The following is a 27695-nucleotide window of genomic DNA, read 5'->3' as shown; positions in this document are numbered from 1 at the left end:
CAAAAATTCTATTGTATTCAGAAAATATCTGTCCCAATAACCGATGAGTCTCCTCAGCTGTAGCAAAAGCAGACGGGAGGGAAGAAGAGGAGTCCAGCAGAGATCCAAAGACACAACCCCCCACACCTCCACTCCCCCACCCCCCTCTCGTTTCACCTCCCCTGCTGTGCCTCACCACGGGCGTGATCGTTTGTCAACCACGGCCACACACCCTGAGAGATGGCCACACGCCCCCATTGGACAACAGAGATAGCGGTGGCGCCAAGCGGGGAGATAATTTGGACAGTCTCTCATCGCCAGCCCAAAGAGACGCGGTCTTTGCCCAAAGCGCTTAGCTTCACCGTCGTCAAGCTAATTGGCTCGGGCACACCAATCGTCAGCACTGCTGGTTCCCTCGCTTGCCTTCTGCAGCGCCGGACATTGAGTGCTGGAGGGTGGAGGGGAGGGGGTAGAAAGGGCGTGGGGGAGAAGGCTGGTTGGAGTGGGGGGTGGAGGGGAGGGGGTAGAAAGGGCGTGGGGGAGGAGAAGGGTGGTTGGAGTGGGGGGTGGGGAGGGTAGAAAGGGGCGTGGGGGAGGAGAAGGGTGGTTGGAGTGGGGGGTGGGGAGGGTAGAAAGGGGCGTGGGGGAGGAGAAGGCTGGTTGGAGTGGGGGGTGGGGGTGGGTAGAAAGGGGCGTGGGGGAGGAGAAGGCTGGTTGGAGTGGGGGGTGGGGGTGGGTAGAAAGGGCGTGGGGGAGGAGAAGGCTGGTTGGAGTGGGGGGTGGGGGTGGGTAGAAAGGGCGTGGGGGAGAAGGCTGGATGGAGTGGGGGGGTGGGGTGGGGTAGAAAGGGCGTGGGGGAGAAGGCTGGTTGGAGTGGGGGGTGGGGAGGGTAGAAAGGGCGTGGGGGAGGAGAAGGCTGGTTGGAGTGGGGGGTGGGGTGGGGTAGAAAGGGCGTGGGGGGAGAAGGCTGGATGGAGTGGGGGGTGGGGTGGGGTAGAAAGGGCGTGGGGGAGAAGGCTGGATGGAGTGGGGGGTGGAGGGGAGGGGGTAGAAAGGGCGTGGGGGAGGAGAAGGCTGGTTGGAGTGGGGGGTGGAGGGGAGGGGGTAGAAAGGGCGTGGGGGAGGAGGCTGGTTGGAGTGGGGGGTGGAGGGGAGGGGGTAGAAAGGGCGTGGGGGAGGAGAAGGATGGTTGGAGTGGGGGTGGGGGGTGGGGGTAGAAAGGGCGTGGGGGAGAAGGCTGGATGGAGTGGGGGGTGGGGGTGGGGGTAGAAAGGGCGTGGGGGAGAAGGCTGGTTGGAGTGGGGGGTGGGGGTGGGGGTAGAAAGGGCGTGGGGGAGAAGGCTGGTTGGAGTGGGGGGTCGGGGGGGGGGGGTAGAAAGGGCGTGGGGGAGGAGAAGGCTGGTTGGAGTGGGGGGTGGAGGGGTGGGGGTAGAAAGGGCGTGGGGGAGGAGAAGGCTGGTTGGAGTGGGGGGTGGAGGGGAGGGGTAGAAAGGGCGTGGGGGAGAAGGCTGGTTGGAGTGGGGGTGGTGGGGGGGGGTAGAAAGGGCGTGGGGGAGAAGGCTGGTTGGAGTGGGGGGTGGGTGTGAGAGCGGAATGGAGACAGGCAAGTTTGGGGGGGTGGGGGGGGGGGGGGTCGGAGAGGTAAGGTTCCTTGGCCCCTGAAGGCGAGCGAGAAGGAAGGGAGAAGAGCGCTGTGTTGCCCACTGGGTTCATGGGCACAGCGCTTGGCGAAAGTGGAGGGGGGGGAGGGTGTGCGTGGGGAGGGGGGGGGAGGGGGGGGAGGGTAGGGGGGTGAGGGTTGTGGTGGATACCGGAATTACTTTGTCCGCGTTCTGCTCTCATTCTACCGTTGTTTCTCTGTCCCTGTCTGTCAGTCTCTCTCTTTCTCCCTCCCTCCCCCCCCCCCCCTCTCTCTCTCTCTCTCTCTCTCTGGTGTTTCTCTGTCTCTCTGCCTCACTCTGCCTATCTGTCTGTCTCTCACTCACTTTGTCTCTGTGTGTGTCTCCCCCCCCCTCTCTCTCCCTCCCTCCCTCTCTGTCTGTCTGTCTCTCTCTTTTTCTCTCTCTCTCTCTGTCTCTGTCTCTCTCTGTGTGTTTATCTCCGTGGGCTCAATACACGTTTCTCTGTGTAACGGGAACTGCTCATCACATGAAGAGAATGTGCGTCGCTATTTGTTTCCGGTTTTGTTGTTGTTGCTGCTGTTTTTCGTTTGTTTGTTTTCTTAACTGCTTGTTTGTGTGATTATCTTCTAAGTTGCCTATCAAAGTGTGTGTGTGTGTGTTCAATTCATTTAATGTCTATCAACATTTAGAGATATTAGACAAAAAAAGGGGGAGGGGAGGAGGATGGAGGGAAAGAGTAAGGGGAAAAATCACAACATTTACAACAATCTGGCTAAAACAATAACTTCCAAACTTTAAAAGAAAAAAAAGGGGGGGGGGGGATAAATCGTTTTAACAACCCAGTTGGACTATCCAACAAAGATTTGAAACAGTCCAACGTTAGCAGTGACAAGTCCAAGATATATACATGAATCTTGAAAAAAGAAATTATAACAGCAACCCAATTGGACTATTTAACAACGATTTAAAGAAACTGAAAATAAAAGTGATGAGTCCAATATTTCTTGGATCGGAAAAGATGCTAGTACAGGTATATGACATTTTAACATGTCGCAAGTAAATACATGATCACTTGTTATAAGATTACCACACATAAAGGAAACACTTTTTATGTATTTTGTCTTGAAACAGTTCAGTTTCCATCTGCAGATCAATGATGCAATCTGCCTTTTACTGTAAATGTGTTGTTCATGTTTACCAACAATTCCATAAATATTACTTATTTCTTCGTATTTAAGTTTGAACAGCCCATTTTCCTTTCTTCTGACTGAAAGTATGATCGCTGGATTTGTTCTACTTTTCTATAACATTCTTGCAATGAAAATGGAAGAGATAAATATGTTGACTCAGCTGATTCCTTTGCTCCTTCTTTCGCCAAGAGATCAACCTTCTCATTATAAAGAAGGCCTCAATGCGGAGGAATCCAGATAAATGTTGTTCTAGTACCCCTCAATGAGAGTAAATGAATTAGATGTTTAATTTCAATAATAATTTCAGATCTGACTTTCGAGTGTAAAGATTTGATAGCATTAATGACTGACTTAGAGTCAACACAAAAAGCAATCTGGAATATATTTTTTGGCAAATCGAGTAAGAAGTACAATGCCATAAGTGCTGCTGCTAGCTCCGCGGTAAAGATTGACTTATTTTTTCCCACGTTATAATTTTTTTCTGCCTTTAGTTCAGGTATGATATATGCGGCACCTGCATTATTGTTTAACACAGAACCATCTGTATAAACCATCAGGTGGTTTGGATATTGATCACATAAGTGGATTCGGGCATAAGATGACAGTAAATTTGTTTTCAGTCTTTGTTACATTCGTATAATCAATATCAAACTGGGCTCTCTTGAGTTCCCAGGGTGGGACAGGGGATAAAACGGACTGTTTGGCTACATTATGCTTCAGATTTAGATCAGAGCTTGTTATAGCAGTAGATGTATATGTACTTATGGTCATATGGGAGGCTATGGTCCTAGCTCTTTTTGAAAAGTCAGTATCGGACTTAAGTTTCAGTTCAGGTTTCAGATCATTTTCTGCTGTATAACTTCTCAAGACGAATTTGGTGCATTGAAGGTCCCTGTGTTCTTCAAGTGTGTGTGTGTGTGTGTGTGTGTGTGTGTGTGTGTGTGTGTGTGTGTGTGTGTGTGTGTGTGTGTGTGTGTGTGTGTGTGTGTGTGTGTGTGTGTGTGTGTGTGTGTGTGTGTGTGTGTGTGTCTTTTTTTTATTATTCATATTTTGCTAGGCAGATCTAATTTTCTCGATGGTTCTTTTACGTGCCCCAGGTGCATGCCGAAAAAGGAAATCGGTTGTCCGAAAAATGTTCCCCAAGATACATGAGCCGTAAACTGCTGTGTCACAATCATGTCAGGATTGTCTGGGCTGGGGAGTTCCTCTTTGACTGAGGGACAAGGGAAAAGGAGTGGGGGTGGGGGGTGGAGGAGGGTGTTTGCAGACGCCTCGGTCTGTTAATGTCGTTCAGATTGAACTGGGTTGAAAACTGTTCTTTGTTTTAAGTCTCTCTCTCTCTCTCTCTCTCTCTCTCTCTCTCTCTCTCTCTCTCTCTCTCTCTCTGCATTTGAGCATGTGTGAGATGTTTAGGTATGTATGTATGTCTCCGTCTGTCTGTCTGTCTGCCTGTCTGTCTGTGTGAGTTTGCGCGCATGCATGTGTGCGTGCGCGCGTGTATGTGAGAGAGAGAGAGAGAGAGAGGCTGATACAGAAACAGACAGAGAGACAGACAGACAGAGAGACAGACAGACAGAGAGACAGACAGAGAGACTGAGTCGAGGACATAGAAAGAAAAGAAAGAAAGCAACAAAAACTCGCCAGCACTGTATTATAAAGTTCATCGGCATCGAGGCACCCCCCACCCTCCCCACCTCCTCTCCACACACACACACACCACACCCACCCACCTCTCCACACGCACACACACACACACACCCACCTCTCCACACGCACACACAGAGCCAAACAGCCCCCCAACAGTCTGGCGACCAGCAGTGGTCTTTCAATTTGGTTCTTGTTGTGCACTCACGGGTCCAACGTGGAGTTAGAAATCAGGAAATGATGGCATTTCTCCTCCCATTATCCTGTTTCCAGGGTAACGGCTGATCTGGAAGCACCAATTTTGTCACCATGGGGACAGTGAATAAACTCGAACTTAATGCCAACTATGACCGGTGATTTTTTTTTTTTTTTTTTTTTCTTTTTAAATACGGTCGTGGATCTGTCGGTATCATCGCGGTGAACCATCCGCTTTCAACGAGAAAGGGAAATACTTCAGTATTCTCTTTCTCTGACTTCCTCTGCCTATGTCTGTCTGTCTGTCTGTCTGTCCGTGTCTCTCAGTCTCTCTGCCTCTGTCTCTCTGCCTATGTCTGTTTGTCTGTCTGTCCGTGTCTCTCAATCTTTTCGCCTCTGTCTCTCTGTCTATGTCTGTTTGTCTGTCTGTCGTTTGTCTGTCTCCCTCAATCTCTCTGCCTCTGTCTCTCTAAGTCTGTTTGTTTGTCTGTCTGTCTGTCTCAATCTTTCTGCCTCTGTCTCTCTGTCTATGTCTGTTTGTCTGTCCGTCTGTCGTTTGTCTGTCTGTCTCGATCTCTCTGCCTCTGTCTCTCTTTCTCTCTGTCTGCTTGTCTGTCTGTCTGTTTCTCTCACTCTCTCTCTCTCTTTCTGTTTTTTCCTCTCATATCCTTACCAAATATTGTTGTTCGTCCTGATAAATGAACACACATGTACACACACACACACACACACACACACACACACACACACACACACACACACACACACACACATATATATATATATATATATATATATATATATATATGTGTGTGTGTGTGTGTGTGTGTGTGTGTGTGTGTGTGTGTGTGTGTGTATAATTTGAGAGAGAGAGAATGAGAGAGATAGAGCGAGAGAGAGAGAATGTGTGTGTGTGTGTGTGTGTGTGTGTGTGTGTGTGTGTGTGTGTGTGTGTGTGTGTGTGTGTGTGCAGCACGTGTAACCAAAATTATATATACGGGTCGGCGGCCTAAAAAAAAAAATTCTGAGTTCTCTCTCTGTCTCTCTCTCTCTGTTTCTCTCTGTCTGTCTGTCTGTCTGTCTGTCTGTCTCTCTCTCTCTCTCTCTCTCTCTCTCTCTCTCTCTCTCTAACACACACACACACACACACACACAGTGACAGGTGACTGGTCTCCTTCACCCACCCTCTGTCACTGTCCCAACATTTGAAAGGAAGGGCCGAAAAGTGTGGGGAGTGAGGGGGTGGATGGGGTGGCGGGGTGGGGGTGGTGAGGGCTAGATCAATACTGGAACTGTGGCTGTGGGCCAGTGCCTGTAATGCACGGGATAGTCCTGTGGCCAGTGCCCGTAATGCACGGGATAGTCCTGTGGCCAGTGCCCGTAATGCACGGGATAGTCTTGTGGCCAGTGCCCGTAATGCACGGGATAGTCTTGTGGCCAGTGCCCGTAATGCACGGCATAATCTTGTGGCCAGTGCCCGTGATGCACGGGATAGTCCTGTGGCCAGTGGCCGTGATGCACGGGATAGTCTTGTGTCCAGTGCCCGTAATGCACGCGATAGTTCTGTGGCCAGTGCCCGTAATGCATGGGATAGCCCTGTGGCCAGTGCCCGTAATGCACGGGATAGTCCTGTGGCCAGTGCCCGTAATGCACGGGATAGTCCTGTGACCAGTGCCCGTAATGCACGGGATAGTCCTGTGGCCAGTGCCCGTGATGCACGGGATAGTCCTGTGGCCAGTGCCCGTGATGCACGGGATAGTCCTGTGACCAGTGCCCGTGATGCACGGGATAGTCCTGTGACCAGTGCCCGTGATGCACGGGATAGTCATGTGACCAGTGCCCGTGATGCACGGGATAGCCCTGTGGCCAGTGCCCATGATGCACGGGATAGTCATGTGACCAGTGCCCGTGATGCACGGGATAGCCCTGTGGCCAGTGCCCGTAATGCACGGGATAGTCCTGTGACCAGTGCCCGTGATGCACGGGATAGCCCTGTGGCCAGTGCCCGTAATGCACGGGATAGTCCTGTGACCAGTGCCCGTGATGCACGGGATAGTCCTGTGACCAGTGCCCGTGATGCACGGGATAGTCCTGTGACCAGTGCCCGTAATGCACGCGATAGTCCTGTGGCCAGTGTCCGTGATGCACGCGATACCCCTCTCCTCCAAGGACCACAAGAAGCCTGTGTTGGATTGTTGCCCAGAAGGCTGTTCTGATGGCTGTCCTGTTGCCGCATGTCCTTGTCTGTCCTATAGTTATTCTCACTGCTGCTGAAAAGCGTTTTAGTATAGCTATATTTCAGAACTTCTGCTGGCATCTCATTGCTACTGAAAAGCGTTTTAGTATAGCTATATTTCAGAACTTTTGCTGGCATCTCAATGTTGCTGAAAAGCGTTTTAGTATAGCTATATTTCAGAACTTTTGCTGGCTTCTCATTGCTGCTGTGAAGCTATTTGGTGTAGCCGTATTGCAGAACTTTTGCTGGCATCGGTTAAGAAAAGAAAAGTGTTGTTGGTATTGTCGGATAACATAACCCCATGGGCTTCCTAAAACAATCGTCCAATGATCTGGTGACGGAGGGAAACAAAGGGGGAGTCATTCGGATGAGACGATAAACCGAGGTCCCGTGTGCAGCATGCACTTAGCGCACGTAAAAGAACCCACGGCAACAAAAGGGTTGTTCCTGACAAAATTCTGTAGAAAAATCCACGTCGATAGGAAAAACAAATTAAAAAAACTGCACGCAGGAAAAAAAAAAAAATGGGTGGCGCTGTAGTGTAGCGACGCGCTCTCCCTGGGGAGAGCAGCCCGAATTTCACACAGAGAAATCTGTTGTGATAAAAAGAAATACAAATACAAATACAACAAATCAAACGGTGGACTGACACCTTCACAGAATGGACAGGAAAATAGACAGCCTGGCTTAGACACACAGCCGACAGATCTTCAGGATTCTGCTGAACACTTCGTCTGTGCGGCGCCCAAATGACTTCACACAATTCAGTGAGAAGAAGAAGTGTTGAGTTTCTCAATGACGCGTCACTGCGCTCGAGTAAATCCATATCTGTATACGCCATACCACATCTGCTAGGAAGATGCCTTACCAGCAGCATAATCCAACTTGGGAGAAAGGGCATAAGCGGGATTCAAACCCACACCCTCACGGATGTATTGGCAGATGAGCGTCTTAACCATTCTGCCACTTTCGTCCTTGTAGAAGAAGAAGGAGAAGAAGATTAATTGATTGAATCTTTAATGGGTAAAGAATTAGGCACAGTAAAGGCCTTTTTACAATTCTGCCCATTTAACGACACAAAACATAAAAATAAAGAACGACACAAAACATAAAAATAAAGAAATAAACTGAAATAAAATAAAATAATAAGAACGACGAATAAGAATAGTAACTGGAATAGTCGATTAAAGGTAACAAAACGATGAAAATTGGAACAATTGGTACATTACATGTACGTACGTACTTACACACACACACACACACACACACACACACACACACACACACACACACACACACACACACACACACACATGCTGAAAAATAAAGTGAACCCCTATAAAAGAATCCTTTTTTTCTTTGATACTACAGTGACTCTTTAGATGATTGTCCCGTTGCTACAAAGAGACTTTCCACGATTTTGCTCTCCCTACAGACACCTTGTTTACGTGATTTGTTTGCAGCTTTTCAAAGCCTCTTTCGTGAGAACTCAGTTCATGAACACTTTCGATAATTCAGCAAGGCGTGGTCTGATTATCGCCCTGTTGCTATAGGAAACCTTTGTTTACAGGACCACAGAATGGATAAAAAGATCAAGGAATGGATAAAAGGATCAAAGAATGGATAAAAGGATCGAGGAATGGATGAGAGGATCAGAATGAAGGAATGGATGAAATGATCAGGATCAAGGAATGGATAAAAGGATCAAAGAATGGATAAAAGGATCAAAGAATGGATGAGAGGATCAGAATGAAGGAATGGATGAAAGGATCAGGATCAAGGAATGGATAAAAGGATCAAGGAATGGATCACAGAACGGGTCAAGGTATGGATCAAGGAATGAATGAATGAACGAATGGATCAAGAAATGGATGAATGCATCTAGGAATGGATGAATGAAATGGATCAAGGCATTGGTGAATGAATTGATTATTGATCATTGGATAAAAAATGATTGCATCAAGGGATGATATGCCGAGCTGAGAAGGTACAGAACCTGACACGCAAAGTCGGCTTCTTTATCGCTTATTCGTGTATGCTTGCTCTCTCTCTCTCTCTCTCTCTCTCTCTCTCTCTCTCTCTCTCTCTCTCTCTCTCTCTCTCTCTCTCTCTCTGTTTGTGTCTCTCTGTCTCTGTCTGTCTCTATTTCCCTCTGTCTCTCTCTCTCACATGCAGTCACGGAGACACAGCCAGAAAAAAAAACACACAAACACACACACGCATACACACACACGCAAACACACACACACGCACGCACGCACCGACACACATACACACACACGTACGCATACACACGCGCACGCGCACGCGCACGCGCATCACATCACATCACATCACATCACATCACATCACATCACAGGGATTATCAAATACTTCAAACGAACCTAACTCGACATACATTTGCGAAAATGTGTCTAATAGCCCCGACTGTTTTTACCGTTTGTATCTTTTGAGGCATAGCGCTCTGTTCGTTGACGGCTGCCTGTGATTCTTCCATTAGTTATAGATGAGCTGACTGATGGTAACTCGTATGTAGCGATTTTCATCAAACCTGATGATTTTCTTTCCATTATAAGTGAATTTGACAGGTATAAAATGCCATTTACCTCATACAAAATAGCAAGTGCCTTTTTCAGCAGCTGGAAGTCAACAAAGAAAGGTCTATCTCTCTCCTGTTCATTCTGCTATGTAGGGTAATGTGTGTGTGTGTGTGTGTGTGTGTGTGTGTGTGTGTGTGTGTTGGAGCTCATGTACGTTTATATGTATTTGACTGTGCTTTCATATCTGTGAAACTGCGTGTTTGGTGCATATCTGTTATGCATGTGTGAATGTGTGTCTTCATGTTTTACATTTATTTGCTTATTTATCATCATTGTTGTCTTATCTATTTAATTTTTTTTTTCATTACTACTACCTTTTTATCATAATTATTATTTATTTATTCATTTATTTATGTAAGCTTATCTGTATATTTTTTTTTTTCTCAAGGCCTGACTAAGCGCGTTGGGTTACGCTGCTGGTCAGGCATCTGCTTGGCAGATGTGGTGTAGCGTATATGGATTTGTCCGAACGCAGTGACGCCTCCTTGAGCTACTGAAACTGAACTGAAACTGTTTATCTTTCCTCTCTTATTTGTTTTTTGTTGTTTTTTTCTCAGTTACTTCACGTATTCACTTACGGATCAGCTGCTTTATTTATTCACTTATCTATCTATTCACTGAGTTTAAGTTACAACCATTGTCTCGCCGCATGATCCGTGTGTGGGCCTGGAGAGTGGTGATGGTGTGTGTGGCAAGTGGGGGGTGTCGGGGTGGGGGGGGGGAGGTGCTCTGGGCTGGCAGGACAGAAATCTGGCTCCGACACTTTGACACTGTCCACACTGTCGATACTTGGCCAGCTCTTTGCCCTTTCGTGTCACGGGGTTTTCTGGGCTTTTATGAAACCCCTGGAATGTCAAAGGCTGTCATTGTGAAGTGTGCCGGCAAAAAGAAGAGAGTACATAGAATAGATTAAACGTCAAATAAAAGAAAGAACAAAAGGGACAAAAAAGAGGGGGGGGGGGGGTAAAGGAGCAAGTGAAAGAGAGGAAAACAAAAAGAAAAGGGAAAGAAAGAAAGAGAGAAAAAAAATAACGGAAAGAGAAACAATATCCAGACAAACACAGAAATTGATATTCACACATGCTCACACTCGGACACGCACGCTCGCACGCGTCTGTCTCTGTCTCTGTCTCTGTCTCTGTCCCTCCACCCCACCCCCCACCCCCTCTCTCTCTCCCTCTCTCCATGCCACAAGACATGAGGGCAGTCACAACTGTCTTTTTTTTCAAAATCTGTATCGAATCTGAAATCCACCTTCTTTTGATTTGCCCCAATTACAAAAACTTTACAGATGAATTCATTCCTGATAAATTCTGTCGTCAACCGTCATTATTCAGAATTATTCTTCTAATGTCAAACACGAATGAGTACCTGACTAAAAGACTAGCAATATTTGTGTATGAAACACTAGACTTAACATAAAGCTGTATTAACAATATGAAGCGAACATGATATTATCTAACATATTGTCATTTTGTGCATTTTTTCACCCCATTATAAAGGGCCAGAGGCCTCTACAATTAAATTATTCTGAGTCCTGAGTTCTCTCTGTCTCTGTCTCTGTCTCTCTGTCTCTCTCTCTCTGGGTGTCAGTCTGTGAACGGTCCTGTTCTTTTCACCTGACTTTATCATAGACATCATGGTGAACGACGCTTGTCCCTTTTCTGACACGATGCGTCAAATTACAGCAAGCTGCAATTCGTATCATTCATTTTACTCTCACTGTTGTTTCGTGTGATTTAATGTGTGATGTATAATGGATAAAGTCCATTCAAACTAATTGGTGTGACATATGTTATTTGTCTCGCGGCATAGCGGATTAATTATCTGTAGCCGTATTCCCCTCCCTCCCTCCCTCCCTCCCTCTCTCTCTGTCTCTCTCTCTGTCTCTCTCTCTGTCTCTCTCTCGCTCTCTCTCAGAATGCCACTGTGTCTGTCTGTCCTTCTGTCTCCTTGATTGCCTTGCCCACCCCACTTTTTGTTTGTTTATTTGTTTGTGTAAATATGTATGTGTACGCGTATGCATGTCCGTGATAGTGTGTGTTTCTGTTAGTGTGTGTGTGTGTGTGTGTGTGTGTGTGTGTGTGTGTGTGTGTGTGTGTGTGTGTGTGTGTGCATGTGATTGCTTGTTCCGTGGCTGGGCGGTGTGAATGGCATGTCAACATTTGTTTTGTCGTGTGGTATTTCAAGCGTCATTGTGCCACTCACTTTCTGCCCCTCTCCCTCCCTCCCTCCCTCCCTCCCTCCCTCCCATTCCTTTCGCCCTTCCTCTTTCCTTCCCTCACTCTTTTACTAATTCATTCGTTCCGTCATCCATTTATTCGCGTGTGCTTTTTTTTTTCTTTTCTTCTTTTTTTCTTTTGTTGTTATTGTTGTAATTCATTCCTTTGTTTACTTATCTATTAGTTGTTGTATTCTTTTTGAATTCATTCGTTCCTTTATTCATCTGTTTATTCATTTATGCATGTATTTGTTTATTTATTTATTTATTTATTTTGTGTGTGTGTGTGTGTGTGTGTGTGTGTGTGTGTGTGTGTGTGTGTGTGTGTGTGTGTGTGTGTGTGTGTGTGTGTGTGTGTGTGTGTGTGTGTGTGTGTGTGAGTGTGTGTGTGTGTGTGTGTGTGTGTGTGTGTGTGTGTGAGTGTGTGTGTGTGTGTGTGTGTGTGTGTGTGTGTGTGTGTGTGTGTGTGTGTGTGTGTGTGTGTGTGTGTGTGTGTTTATCTTGTTTCTTTGCTTGTTTGTCGATGCTGTCATTATTTCCACTCGCTCTGTGTGATGTTGGTGGTGGTGTATGCGCGGTTGTTTTTGTTTGTGTTGTTTTTTTAATGTGTTATATATTCTGCTCTTGTTATTCAGCTATTCAGCTGTTCTTTTACTCAGTCACTAATTGGTTCATGCGCTGTGTGCTTGCAGACTGTGTGAGAAATGTCTGTGGACCTCCTGTGGATCTGACCAAAGTCCGGCACAATCACCACCACCACTGACCACTGACCACCACCACTGACCACCACCACCACCACCACCGCCACGACTCCCAGTCTCCAAGGGATCGCACGCCACGCACCACCAGATTTACCTCCCCTGGCCGTCTGTCTGCCCGACTTCTCTCCCTCCCTGGCGAGGAGGGCTGACCGAGACCGATGGTGACCCGCCTGTGTTGGTGACTGCACGTGCTGCGAGACACGCGCGTGCTTGTTGTGGCACAGGGCGCGTGCGGCTGGTGTGGTGGATGGCTTTAAGGCAGTGTAGCCATCAGCCGGGGCGTCACTTTGTTGTGGTGCACGTGTGACGCACTTCCCGGATCGCTGTGGAGAGCCAACACCATATTCTCTGCTCACTTTGACTTGAGGGGTTTATTGCGACACTGACATGTGGACATTGCTGGCCTCTCGCTGACTTGGAGCGCATGGCACTGTGCTGGCAGAATCCATGGCGCCTTCTTCCACTGTCTCCTCACTGGATCGTCAGTGAGAGTCTGGAGTGTATTTCAGTCAAAACTTCTCACGTGGACCTTTAAAAAAAGAAAATCAGATCGTCCAAAAATTTGACAGATAGGATAATGTTATCTTTACACCACAATACACACCTGATAAACCAACGTATAGTTTGCAAAGTTAAGGTAACAGTTTTAACACAAGACGGAATTTTACAGAAGCTGTCACAGTAAAGACTTATTTGAATCGTTCGTTTGTTGTTGTTTTTTCTGCCGCTCAAGTGTGTGGTGTGTGTGACATTCTACTGAAACGTTTCCCGAGAATTACTGGCAGTTTAATGAAAATCAGCAGGTCTTCAGAAGCTAACTGGATTTTTTTTCTTTGTCATTTTTTTTTTTTTTTTTTTTTTTTTTTATCCAGGATTTTATCTTACTTTGTGTGCTGCTGATGTAAGCCACATATTGTCAGGTTCCCACTTCTTTTCAATCTGGGATTGTTGTTTCACACATGCATGGAATGATGGAATTTCCCGTAGAGTTAAGAAGGGGATAAAAACAGTGTGTTACCAACAGATCACCATGGGATGACTGACGAAACTGCACTTAACGAAACCTGGAGCCGACACAGCATAGCAACAACGGCGTGGTGAACAGGATGTGCCATACCTGGATAAGTCGACCTTTCCCTCCACACCACCGGCTGAGACACGTTCGTAACGTGTCTCTAATTCTGGACGTATTTACGTTGTAAAGATTAAAGTGTGGATACATGTACCAAATAAGAAGTTTGGTCTTTAAACAACAACAACAACACAATGACGCAAGGAGTTTCTTTTGAACACAGTGGGATGATCCGTTTGCCGTCACAAGACCTCAGCTTGCTTCCAGTTGTGAAGGGGAAGAGACTGGCAATGGGAACAGTGCCGTGTCCACATGAGCACAGCACGAGGTTTGACAGACCCTGACACTCCCCGTCACGTGCAACATGTCCTGACTGCCGCCCCCCCACCCCCACCCCCCTCTCAGCTCAGCGCGGCGAGCCAGTGAGCAGAGTGACGTCATAGCGGGGTGGTGAGCTGTGACGTCAGGACGATGAACAACATGAGCCTGGTCCTCCGAGCCCAGCTGTTAGCTCACAGCGGTCACAGCCACCTCAGCAGGCACGCCCTTGTGGCCGACAATTTGTTGAGTCTGTGAGTGGGACCCCACTGTCTGTCTGTTTCTTCCTCTCTCTCTCTCTCCCTTTGGTCATAATTGATGAAGAACTGAAATGGCAAGCTCACATTGATTCTGTCTGTAAAAGGTTGGCACGCAGTCTGTTCTTACTCAATCAGCTCAAACCTTACATAAACAGTGAAGCTCGCAAAATGTTCTTACACGCTCACTGTCTTTCTCACGTCAACTATGCATCTGTTGTCTGGAGCTGTGCTGCAGATGTTCATCTTAAGAAACTAAATTCTCTCCACAAGAGAGCAGCCAGATTAATTCTACCAGATCACTCACTGTCAACGTTAGAAAAGCAAGCCAGATTAAATATCCTTCCACTTCAAAACCAGCTAGAATTCAACAAAGCATTACTCATGTACAAAACACACAATAACTTGGCACCACAATATCTCAAACACCTGCTTACACGAGCCTCATGCCGATACGGCTCTAACAAATACATTTTGCCACGTACCCGAATTGATTTGTTCAAAACTAGTTTTGCATTTTCGGGTGCATCCCTGTGGAACTCCCTTCTTTGCACATACAAACGGGCAGTTCTCTTCCTATTTTCAAATCAAGTCTGCATAAACATCTTCACCCCTTCCAACAGTAAATAACTCTTATCTTTGAATTACTGTACACAGTAACAAAGGGGTCAGTTATGTCTTATTTATTGTATCAGTTATTGTTTTTGTTCTTTTCTTGCTTTCTCATTTCCTTGTGTTTTGTTTTGCTCTTTCCTTTTTTTCTTTTTTTTCTTCTATTTCTTATGCATGCATAAATCTATTCATTTCGTTCTATCATAATCGTGACAAATGTCAAAGTAATATTGGTGATGGTGGTAGTCACTGTAGTATGCTGCACTTGCCATACGTAGATTTCAGAGACAGTAACAATACTGTACCTTTTGAACACATGGATGTTTCTGGAACTTCTATACTGATGACATCTCTCTCTCTCTCTCTCTCTCTCTCTCTCTCTCTCTCTCTCTCTCTCTCTCTCTCTCTCTCTCTCTGTGACTCACTGTCCTATCCATCTGTCAATCTTAGTGTGTGGGGGGAGGGAGGGGGTGCTGTCAGTGTGTGTGCGTGCGTGTGTGGGTATGTATGTGTGTGCGCTCGCGTGCGAGCGTCAGTGTGTGTATGCATGTGTGTGCACGGGTGTGGGTGTGTGTGTGGGGGGTTGTTTTCTTCATTATGTATACTCTTCTGCATGAAAACCTTTTCCTTTCATTTATATGTGTGCTATTTGTAATAGATGTAGATTAGCGAGGACAGATTGGAAGAATAGGCCATGCCTAAAATCTTAATCCTTGAATAAAAACGTTCTGAGTTCTGAGTTCCCTCCCTCTCTCTATCTCTCCCTCACTATCTCTCTTTCCCCTTCCTCTATCTCTCCCTCCCTATCTCTTTCCCCTTCCTCTATCTCTCCCTCCCTCTCTCTAGCTTTCCCTCCCTTTCTCACTTTCCCCTTCCTCTATCTCTCCCTCACTATCTCTCTCTTTCCCCTTCCTCTATCTCTCCCTCCCTATCTCTCTCTTTCCCCTTCCTCTATCTCTCCCTCACTATCTCTCTCTTTCCCCTTCCTCTATCTCTCCCTCCCTCTCTCTATTTCTCCCTCTCTCTATCTCTCCCTTCCTCTCTCTCCCTCCCCCCCCCCCTCTCTCTCTCTCTCTCTCTTGACACTTTCTCCTTTTTCACCTGCTTTTTTCCCTTCTTTCTTCCAACATGTGCCTGTTCCTTTTCCCTCGATAAAAAGAAAAAAACAACAACAAACCTTTCAAGGTCGATTTCAATTTCGATCACCATCTCTGTCTGTCTCTGTCTCTTTCTCTCTTTGAATAGTTTCTTTCAAGTAGATTACCAGCTCTAACTATCGTTGTTTATTCTGCTCAAGGTTTGGATCATATTGTGTGTGTGTGTGTGTGCGTGTGTGTGTGTGTGTGTGTGTAACTAGATGTATACAGGTAGGAGACCTCACACTAACGGTTGTGAGTTCCTGCAGTCATGTGTGTGCACGTGCACCTCAAACGTTCACCTGCCGGAGATCGAACAGTCAAATTCTTGGAGTCTTTTGAGTCTTTGAGACCACGTGTCTTTGCCTTTCTCTCACTCTCTCGGTCTCTGTCTGTCCCTCACTTTCAATGTCTCTGTCTCTCTGCCTCTGTCCATCTCATTTTCTCTTTGTCTCTCTTTCTCTGTCTGTCAGTCTGTCTCTCTGTCTGTCTGTCTGTCTGTCATTCTGTCTGTCTGTCTCTCTCTCTCTTTCTGTGAGTTTGGGTGTGTGTATGCGTTGTGTGTGTGTGTGTGTGTGTGTGTGTGTGTGTGTGTGTGTGTGTGTGTCTGTGACCTGTGTACGTAGCTCTATCTCTCTATCTGTGTGTGTGTGTGTTTGTGTGTGTAAGTGCTCACGCTCTCTCTCTCTCTCTCTCTCTCTCTCTCTCTCTCTCTCTCTCTCTCTGTGAGTTTGAGTGTGTGTATGCGTTGTGTGTGTGTGTGTGTGTGTGTGTGTGTGTGTGTGTGTGTGTGTGTGTGTGTGCGTGTGTGTGTCTGTCTGTCTGTGACCTGTGTACGTGCCTCTATCTCTCTATCTGTGTGTGTGTGTGTTTGTGTGTGTAAGTGCTCACGCGCCCTTTCGTCATCAATTGCAGTACATCTATTATTCATCCTACAGTATTCCGCCTCCTCCCCCTCTTTCTTCTTCTCCTTTTCTTCTTCCTCCTCCTCCTCATCCCCTTTCCCCTCCTCATCCACCCCTCCTCCCCCTCTTTCTTCTTCTCCTTTTCTTCTTCCTCCTCCTCCTCATCCCCTTTCCCCTCCTCATCCACCCCCTCCTCCCCATCCTCCCCCTCCTCCACCATCACCGCTGTGTTCCACTTCCTTCTAGTTCTGCTTCTCCAGCTTATCCGTATTTTCCTCTCTCTGTGATTTCTTTCCATCTTTACCCTTCGCTACCCCCCATCCATTATCTGTCCTGTCTTACCCCCCCCCCCCCCCCCCCCCCTCTATCCCTCTCCTCTTCTCACAAAAGTTTCTTTTTCACACACGCACACACCCCACGCCCCCTTCTACCTCTCCCCCCAACCCCCTACCCCCCACAAACCTCGCCCCTCACCGCTACCAGATCGATGTAGATTGTGGAGAGAGATACGATTTTTTTTCCCTCTCTCTCTAGGGCTTGCATGAAAACTTCAGACACAAATCAGTGTGGAGGAAGGGGGGGGAGGGGGGAAGGGCGAGAATCAGAACTGTCTTTGTTCGTATCCATCCACCTCCCCCACACCTCCCCTCCCTGCCTTCTTCTCCCCCCACGCCCCCCCCCCCCCCCCCCTCCCTTCTCTCCGTGCTCATCTCGGGTTGTGTCCGGCACTGGCTGCAGGGGCAGAGGAAAGGGTTGTCAGACAATGATGCAGCCACGGCGACCACCGTGGGGTGAACCTGGGTCAGTTTTTTACTTTCCAAAATGTTCTTTTCTCTCTCTCCCCCTTGCAATTTACTGTTACATAAACAGGTAACATACGAGTGTTGGATGGCAAAACACTTCATCCCTTTTGGTTTGGCGATGCTTCTTTCCTTGTTTTCTTTTTTCTTTTTTCTCACTACGTCCGGATATTTATTTGTAAGCAGAAATAGTACTATGTATGCATATATATACGTATATATAATTATATACACATTATATGTGTGTGTGTGTGTGTGTGTGTGTGTGTGGTGATATGCCCCCTTAGCTCGTTACGACCATTCATGTCCTCTGTGTCCAGGGCTGACAAAGAAAGGCGATATCCAATCCTCTCTTTCCGCCGTTTTAACCTTCCGTCACCGGTGTTGCTGGTTCTTGTTTTTTTCTGCTGGGGAAAGGTATATTTCTTTGGCATCACATCATCCTGCAACATTTCTCTGACTTCTTGTTCTTCGTTTGCTATTTGTTTGCATCGGATTATGTCGGAATTCCTGTTCTTGTTGTTGTTGTTCTTCTTCTTGTTCTTGTTCTTTCCTTTTCCTTCTTCTTGAATGTATGTGTGATCGTGCTAGCAAACGAAGAAATGCAAGTGCGTGCGTGCGCGCGCGCGCGTGTGTGTATGTGTGTGTGGGGAGCGGGGGGGTTGGGGGGGTTGGGCGTGAATGCGTGCGTATGTCTTTGCTTGTTTTATCTTGTCCGTGTGTATGTGTGTGTGTGTGCGCGCGCGCACACACACACACACACACACACACAAACGTACGTGATGATATATCAGGTGTTCTTTCCATTGCTTTGTTGCTGTTAATGGAATATTCCAGTTTCTCTGCTCATCCGTCGTTCTCATCATTTATTTCATTTTATTTCTTTATTTTTGTGTTTTATGTCGTTAAATGGGCAGAATTGTAAAAATGCCTTTACAGTGCTTAATTCTTTACCCATTAAAGATTCAATCAATCAGTCTCCTCCTCCTCCTCCTCCTCCTCCTCCTCCTTCTTCTTCTTCTTCTTCTTCTTCTTCTTCTTCTTCTTCTTCTTCTTCTTCTTCTTCTTCTTCTTTGTATCGTAAAGAGCGAAGTCTACTTTCATTTGCAGGCTTTGTTCATACTTTTTTGCGGTTTGGTGAGCTATAAGCTGCATGATTTGATTTGCTATGTTCATGTACCCGTTTTGAAAAACATCATAATCCGTTTTCGTGGGACTCCTCCATTCCATCTATTTCGGCATTTTATTTGATTATATAGTGGGGTTCGAAGTTTAACGTTTGTCGCATTTTACACATCTTCAACTTTTTTCAACCAGTATTCAGTTCAGAGGAAGGCGGCAGAATGGTTAAGTCGCTCACCTGTCAATATAGAGAGTCCGTGGGGGTGTGGGTTTGAATCCTTTGCCCTTTCTCTCAAGTTTGGAAAATCAAACTGGGTGTGTAGTCATTCGGATGAGACGATGAACAGAGGTGCTGTGTGCAGCACGCACTTGGCGCACTGAAAAAGAACCCATGACAACGAGAGAGTGTTGTCCTCTGGCAAAATTCTGCAGAAATCCATTGTGATAGGTACACAGCTATATAATCAGGCACTCAAGGTCTGACAAAGCGCGTTGGGTTATGCTCCTGACCAGGCATCTGCCCAGCAGAAGTGGTTTGGCGTATATGGATTTGTCCGAACGCAGTGACGCCTCCTTGAGAAACTGAAAGTGAAAGTGAAGCTCAGGTCTTTACCGTTTGACATGATGGTGTTTGTGGCATGACCAGAAGTACGTCAAGAGGGGCACAGTGAGGGCCCGGTGGTCAAGCGGACGGCCAGGATTCGACTGTCCCCAGGTTCCAGTCCCATCTCCATGGACCGGGATTTTCCACACCCCTCCCTCCCCTTGACCCCTCCACCAGATCTGGATTAGTTGTCTGGGTGCTAGTCTTTCGGGAGACGATAAACCGAGGTCCCCTGTGCAGCATCCATTTTGCGCACGAAAGAAATATGTGATATAATCAAAAACAAAAAACAAAAACACGGTAACAAAATAGTTGTCCCTTGCAAAATATTATGGAAAATTCCACTCCGATAGTGAAACAGTAAACACAATACACACACACACACACACACACACACACACACACACACATATATATATATATATATAGAGAGAGAGAGAGAGAGAGAGAGAGAGAGAGAGAGAGAGAGATGAGTGTCGCTGCACTGTGGTGACGCGCTCTATGCATATATATATAATTGTTATTTACAGATGGATAGATGTAGACATACGCGCTATGGATGTAGATGTACGTTCTGTGGATGTAGATGTACACTCTGTGGATGTAGATATACCCTGTAGATGTACGCTCTGTGGATGTAGATGTACGCTCTGTGGATGTAGATATACCCTGTAGATGTACGCTCTGTGGATGTAGATGTACGCTCTGTGGATGTAGATATACCCTGTAGATGTACGCTCTGTGGATGTAGATGTACGCTCTGTGGATGTAGATATACCCTGTAGATGTACGCTCTGTGGATGTAGATGTACGCTCTGTGGATGTAGATGTACGCTCTTTGGATGTAGATGTACGCTGTAGATGTACGCTCTGTGATGTAGATGTACGCTGTAGATGTACGCTCTGTGATGTAGATGTACGCTCTGTGGATGTAGATGTACGCTCTGTGATGTAGATGTACGCTGTAGATGTACGCTCTGTGATGTAGATGTACGCAGTACTCGCTACCACCCGCGGTGGCACACATGCCCCTTGCCGTCAGCTAAAGGACAACCGTTGTTGCAAGCCGTATTAAACAGGAGCCGTTCATTCTTCCGCGTGAGAATGGCCAATACAGGAAACGGGAATCTCTCCTGCGAATTAAAAACACCGTCCGTTCGTCCGTCAGTCCGTCCGTCAGTCCGTCCATCGTATTCTCCCGAGGAGAAGGAATGGCGTTTCCGTGTATTGTGAACTATAAAAGTTTTAATCACGAAACTGGAGCAGGAAACGCGAGCTATCGAACAGAGGGCGAAGCAACTGTTTTCGCTTCTTTCCAAGCTGTGTTCTGGCAACAACTGACAACAGCGTGTGATGAATGTTTTGCTTGTCATCCAGCGTGCCTCGTGCATCCGCCATGCCTTCATGCATATGCATGTACACGTGTACGCGCATGCATACACGCAGGCGTAGGCTGTGCACGAGCTTGAATGTGAACATGCATGTACAGAGACATCCAGCAATCCGGAAGGATGTAGTTGTCATTATGTAAATAGACAGACAGACGGACAGACAGAATAACAGATAAATAGATCGATCTGTCAATCGATCCATAGATACATACATACATACATACATACATACATAGATGGGATATGTGAGTGGATTCAAAAATAAGTTGGAACGCATATAAATAATCCACATGCATTTATCTTATTTTCTTATTTTCTTTTATTGTTTCGACTTTATTTGAAAGAAATACATACGCATAAGCATGCACGCACACACGCGCACACAGACACATACAGATTGAGAGAGAGAGTGAGAAAGCAAGAGAGAGTGAGGTAGAGAAATAGAGAGAGAGAGAGAGAAATAGAGAGAGAGAGAGACAAACACACCCTATTGAAACAGACATGTGCGTGAATTCGGGCAAAAGCAAAACAAGCTGACAGGTAAACAGACAAAGACAAAGACATAAAGAAGAAACCGACGGACAAAGGAGGGAGAAAACAGACAGACAAGAAAGAAAGAAAGAAACAGAAAGAAAGAAAGAAAAGAGCCTTCGTACTGGCTTGTGAAAGACGTAACGAGCGCATTGAATAGGACACATAATGACGGAGGGCTGAAGACACGGCCAGTGCTACACGTTGATGTGTTCTTTGTGTGTGTGTGTGTGTGTGTGTGTGTGTGTGTGTGTGTGTGTATGTTTGTGTCTGTGTGTGTGTTTGCGCGCGAGTGTGTGTGTGTCAGTGCGCGTGCATTAGTACTTATTATGCACGTGCACGTGTGTCTAAAATTCTACTGTACCCGTATTTGCATAATGATTTTCGATATGTTTGCACCTTTCTGTGTAGAAAGTAGAAAGTAGAGAGTATAACTGGCCGCTGCTAAACCGAGGGTGTGGAGAGTAGACTTGGCCGCTGTTAAACCGAGGGCTGTGTGGACAGTAGACTTGGCCGCTGTTAAACCGAGGGCTGTGTGGAGAGTAGAACTGGCCGCTGTTAAACCCAGGGTGTGGAGAGTAGACCTGGCCGCTGTTAAACCGAGGGCTGTGTGGACAGTAGACCTGGCCGCTGTTAAACCGAGGGTGTGGAGAGTAGACCTGGCCGCTGTTAAACCGAGGGCTGTGTGGACAGTAGACCTGGCCGCTGTTAAACCGAGGGCTGTGTGGAGAGTAGACCTGGCCGCTGTTAAACCGAGGGCTGTGTGGAGAGTAGACCTGGCCGCTGTTAAACCGAGGGCTGTGTGGAGAGTAGAACTGGCCGCTGTTAAACCGAAGGTGTGGAGAGTAGACCTGGCCGCTGTTAAACCGAGGGCTGTGTGGAGAGTAGAACTGGCCGCTGTTAAACCGAGGACTGTGTGGAGAGTAGGCTGTGTGGAGAGTAGAACTGGCCGCTGTTAAACCGAGGGCTGTGTGGAGAGTAGAACTGGCCGCTGTTAAACCGAGGACTGTGTGGAGAGTAGAACTGGCCGCTGTTAAACCGAGGGCTGTGTGGAGAGTAGAACGAGGGGTGTGGGTTTGGGAACCGATCTTCCAGGCCTTGTTGTTCTGATAAACCGGTGTGCTGCCAGCTGAAAACAGGAACGGCGGGAAGGGGAGGGGGAGGGGGGTGTTTAGAGAGAAGGGGTTAGAGAAGGGAGGAAATTAGGAGGGTGCAGGAGAAAAGACGTGTGTGTGTGTGTGTGTGTGTGTGTGTGTGTGTGTGTGTGTGTGCTGAGTTTTTGTGATTTGTTTATGTGTTTGTTTTATGTCGTTATGCACTGCGTTTGTGTTGCGCTGACATTCTGCGCTGTTCCATGTTTTGTTGTGCATAGGGGTGTATTGCATAGAGCTTCACTGTGTTATGCTGCACTGTACTGTACTGTACTGTACTGTATTGTACTGTACTCTGTACTGTACTGCACTGTACTGTACTGTACCGTATTGTACTGTACTATACTCTGTACTGTACTGTACTGTATTGTACTGTACTATACTCTGTACTGTACTGTACTGTATTGTACTGTACTGTATTGTACTATACTCTGTACTGTACTGTACTGTACTGTATTGTATTGTACTGTACTATACTCTGTACTGTACTGTACTGTATTGTATTGTACTGTACTATACTCTGTACTGTACTGCAATGTACTGTGCTGTGCATTCCTGTACTGCACTAGCTGAAGTGTGATGGACTGAACTGTGCTGTACTGAACTGTACTGTGCTGTGCTGTACTGTGCTGTGCTGTACTGTGCTGTACTGTGCTGTCCTGTGCTGTGCTGTGCTGTGCTGTGCTGTACTGTGCTGTACTGTGCTGTGCTGTGCTGTGCTGTGCTGTGCTGTGCTGTACTGTGCTGTGCTGTACTGTGCTGTCCTGTGCTGTGCTGTGCTGTGCTGTGCTGTGCTGTACTGTGCTGTGCTGCACTGTATTGCGCGGTATCGTGCTGTATATTACCCACGGTCCTGTGGTTGGCTTTTTATAGTAAGCTGTGAAGGCGTGACCATCTGGCAGGTTTAACGAACAGATCAGGCGTCAGCTCCGGGTGTTCGTTTGGTTTTGTTTTTTGTTGTTGTTTTGTGTGTGTGTGTGTGTGTGTGTGTGTGTGTGTGTGTGTGTGTGTGTGTGTGAGGCGGGTGGCAAGGGGGGTGTGGGAGTGAGGAGGGGGGTGGAGGGACGGGGGTGGTGGTGATGGTTAAGCACTTGTGGTGTTGTTCTCATGGATCACTTTGCACGCCTTCATGCAGGCAGCCATACTCCGTTCTCGGGAAAGGGGGAGCGTGGGAGGGGGGAGGGGGGGGAGGGGGTGCATGCCGGGTATGTTCTTGTTTCCATAATCCATGGAACGCTGGCATGGATTACGGGATTTTTAATGTGCGTATTTGATCTTCTGCATGTGTATACACACACAGGGGTTTCAGGCACTAGGAGGTCTGCACATCTGTTGACCTGGCGGGTTGGCAGAACGATCGTCGTGCATGAGGGTCCGCCCGTCCAGGGTGCCAGGAAAGTGTCTTCACCCTTCCTGTTATATCGGAATGTATAGAGCTTTCATTATCTTCATGCTGTGTTGTATCATGCTGTGTTATACCATGCTGTGTTATATCTTACTGTTATATCATGCTGTGTTGTATCATGCTGTGTTGTACCATGCTGTTATATCATGCTGTGAAACCATGCTGTGTTATATCTTACTGTTATACCATGCTGTGTTGTATCATGCTGTGTTATATCGCTGTGCTGTGTGTTCATCATCACGTCGTTTGCTTTGTGGTTTTGTTTCGTTTTGTTTTCTGCTGTGCGATACTGTGCTGTGCTGTGCTGTGCTGTGCTGTGCTGTGCTGTGCTGTGCTGTGCTGTGCTGTGCTGTGCTGTGCTGTGCTGTGCTGTGCTGTGCTGTGCTGTACTGTGCTGTGGTGTAGTGTATTGTGGTGTAGTGTACTGTGCTGTGGTGTACTGTGATGTACTGTGCTGTGCTGTACTGTATTGTGGTGTAGTGTATTGTGGTGTACTGTACTGTGCTGTGGTGTACTGTGATGTACTGTGCTGTGCTGTACTGTATTGTGGTGTAGTGTATTGTGGTGTACTGTACTGTGCTGTGGTGTACTGTGATGTACTGTGCTGTGCTGTACTGTATTGTGGTGTAGTGTATTGTGGTGTACTGTACTGTGCTGTGGTGTACTGTGCTGTGCTGTGGTGTACTGTACTGTGGTGTGGTGTGCGTTGGTGTACTGTGGGGTGCTGTGCTATACTGTGGTGTACTGTACTGTGGTGTGCTGTGGTGTACTGTACTGTGGTGTGCTGTGGTGTACTGTACTTTGGTGTACTGTACTGTGGTGTGCTGTACTGTGGTGTGCTGTGGTGTACTGTACTGTGGTGTGCTGTGGTGTACTGTGGTGTGCTGTACTGTGGTGTACTGCACTGTAGTGTGCTGTGGTGTGCTGCACTGTGCTGTGCTGTACTGTGGTGTACTGTACTGTGCTGCACCACTGTGGTGTACTGTGCTGTACTGTGCTGTGGTGGACTGTACTGTGGTGTGCTGTGGTGTACTGTACTGTGGTGTACTGTACTGTGCTGCACCACTGTGGTGTGCTGTACCGTGGTGTACTGTATTGTGCTGTGGTGGACTGTACTGTGTTGTGCTGTACTGTGCTGTACTGTACTGTGCTGCACCACTGTACTGTGCTGTACTGTGGTGTACTGTATTGTGCTGTGGTGTACTGTACTGTGCTGTACTGTACTTTGGTGTACTGTGCTGTACTCTGCTGCGCAGTGCTGTACTGTGCTGTGGTGTATTGTGCTGTGCTGTGCAGTGCTGTGCTGTACTGTACTGTGCTGTGCTGTGCAGTGCTGTGCTGTGCTGTGAAACATGTTGTACTGCGTCACCCTGTGCTGTTTAGTTTTGTCTTGCAAAGTTCAATGGAAAATCACGAGAAGTTGATTAGTTACTATGTTGTGGTTGTTTGTGTGGATACTAACCAACGGTTTACGCTAATTATCGGCTGAATTCGAAAATGTAACAGTATGGTCAATAGCAGGTTGAAAAAGCGAATGTAAAAATTGTCAAGTTTCATGTGAGTTTGAAAAAGATGCTCCTTATTTTTCTATACCGGTATCGTTTTCCACAACTTCTGTGTGTTTCAGGTTAGATAGATTATGTCAGTGATCGTTGTGTGAAAGACTTTGTGACTGGAATCCTCTGTGTAGCAACATATTGAAGAGAACCGATCAATTTTGGAAATGGCTTGGGGTTTTTCTCCCTTGTGGTAGCCAGTATGAATTGAATGGGGGGTTTTCTTTGTTTTTGTTGGGTTTTTTTTTAATGTTATGATAAACCTTTTGATTATTTGAATCATCAGTGAACATGTCACATTGCGGTTTGACGAAAACTGCAGGTAGTTGATGTACAATCAGGATAACTGGGCACCCAAAATGGAGCCCTGTGCTACACCAAATTCGTTTGGTGGGAAACAGGGTATACGCATGTTTATCGATACCGTTTAATTACCTTTTGCACAGAAATGAATAAGTCAACTGTAATGCTTTGTGAGACTTTTGAAGAGAGATTGAAACTGTAACATCAAATGCTTTTATGAAATATGTGAAGAGGATTTGTAAATTGTTTCGTATTGTCATTTAAACGATTAGCAGGATTTGTGTGAAAAAAGATCCACTTCGAACACATCTGTATTTGATACACACGGGCATATTTCCTCGGCAAATTGAGAAGACAGTTATTCTTGTGGTCTTGTTTTTTCCCTAATTGTTTTTATGAAGCAGTTTGTAGAGAAAGACAGAGATAGGTACAGAGCACAATCAGCAACAGCTGTTACAAAATCACTGGCATAAGAACGATGAAGCCTGAAATGTTAAAAGAATAGATATCGCTACAGTACAATACAGTGCATCCACAGGCTCGTCACTCACCCTTCACAGTATATCAGCCAACAGCCAAGTCCAACACACTGGCAACATGACAAATGCTGGACAAGAGATAAAACATCAATGCATAAAGCTAACTACACGCAAGCAACACAACACAGCGAGCACATTTCCCACACACGCACCCAAGTCCCCTTACCCTCCACACACACACACACACACACACACACACACACACACACACACACACACACACACACGCACGCACGCACGCACTTTGTAAAATAACATGAATATTAAAAAAACACAATATCAGAACAAGAAATGCTTCTATGAAATCATTATAAATTGTTATATGGCTGCTTCAGTATTTGAATAAATGCAGCGTGCGGTAAAAGAAATAGGTTCTGAAGTAATTAGTACATGAAGATAAAGATTCCTGAATAAGAAACCATGCCGTGAATTAAGCATTATAACTCATAAAAATATCGTGTTGCTCACATTATATTTAAATTATGGTACTGAACAAACATGCATAAACATCAACTCACGACTCGCAACAGACAATAAAAACATTTGAAAAAATATACTACAAGTACACCATACTTATTTGAACACACACACACACGCGCACGCACGCACGCACGCACGCACACACACACGTTGCTTAATAACATAAAAAAGAAGAAAAAAGAAAAAGAAGAACGAGAAATGCTTCTTTAAAATCATTATAAATTGTTAGAATGCTGGTCTAGTATCCATGTTACATGTCTGTCTGAGTGTGTATGTGTGTGTGTCTGAAATCTGATTGAATGACACAGGAAACGAATGATGAGCGCCCAGTGGCAGCCGTCAGTCGGCTCTACCCAGGTAGGCAGCCTGAGGTGCAAATGTCCCCGTGTATGTAAAGCGCTTAGAGCTTGGTCTCTGACCGAGGATAGGCGCTATATAAGTATCCACATCAATCAATCAATCAATTAAAATGCTGGTCTAGTATCCGGAAGAGAAATAATCTCATGGAAACGATATTCAAAACATACCCTGCCGTTCTGTCTGTCCCAGGAGAATTGCGCAGGGAAAAGATCAAAAGTATTCCTGTTGGTTCCAAACACGCTGGCGGCAGTACAGGGAGGGGGGATAATCTGTTGGTTGTTCTGTGCTCATGACGCATATCCGGTCAACCTTTCCTTTCTTTTCCTCACAACCCTTGAATCAGGAGGGGGGATAATCTGTTGGTGTGTCAGGGTTCCCTCCATTCAGTTGTCGTTCTTTTGTCTTGCTTCGCTTTTTGTTTGTTTGTTTCTGTATTTCTGGAATCATTATCATTACTGTTGTTGTTTATTCTTGTTAAACTGTGATAAGTCTTCATGAGCCTTAAAGAACCAGGGGTTTAGATTTCAAATGGATTCAGCTTACAGGTTCTCAATGGATGACAACGCTTGTGTGGCTTGTGTATATATATATATATATAGAGAGAGAGAGAGAGAGAGAGAGATATGTGTGTGTGTTTGTGAGGGGGGGAGGTATGTGCGTGTGTTGGCTGGTCGTTAATTTAACGTCTGTTTACTGAAGTGATTT

The 27695-nt window shown here is 46.4% G+C and overlaps 1 protein-coding gene and 1 long non-coding RNA gene across 2 annotated transcripts in view; both read left to right on the top strand.

The window, feature by feature from the left end:
• LOC143279568 (uncharacterized) overlaps window positions 1-13661 on the top strand; it is a 139494-nt gene extending 125833 nt beyond the window's left edge. Inside the window, exon 3 of the long non-coding RNA XR_013054903.1 lies at window positions 12380-13661. This is a non-coding gene — a long non-coding RNA (uncharacterized LOC143279568). The remainder of the gene's footprint in view (window positions 1-12379) is intronic.
• Window positions 13662-13763: 102 nt separating this feature from the next.
• The window catches only part of LOC143279567 (5-hydroxytryptamine receptor-like), a 45092-nt gene continuing 31160 nt past the window's right edge, over window positions 13764-27695 (top strand). The window contains exon 1 of the mRNA XM_076583646.1: window positions 13764-14092. Coding sequence (XP_076439761.1) covers window positions 13992-14092 — 101 coding nt within the window. The 5' untranslated portion in view covers window positions 13764-13991. The remainder of the gene's footprint in view (window positions 14093-27695) is intronic.

Source organism: Babylonia areolata, chromosome 2, assembly GCF_041734735.1.
Source record: "Babylonia areolata isolate BAREFJ2019XMU chromosome 2, ASM4173473v1, whole genome shotgun sequence".
NCBI classification, from domain to species: domain Eukaryota; kingdom Metazoa; phylum Mollusca; class Gastropoda; order Neogastropoda; family Buccinidae; genus Babylonia; species Babylonia areolata.
This window is presented reverse-complemented; position numbering and strand designations above follow the sequence as displayed.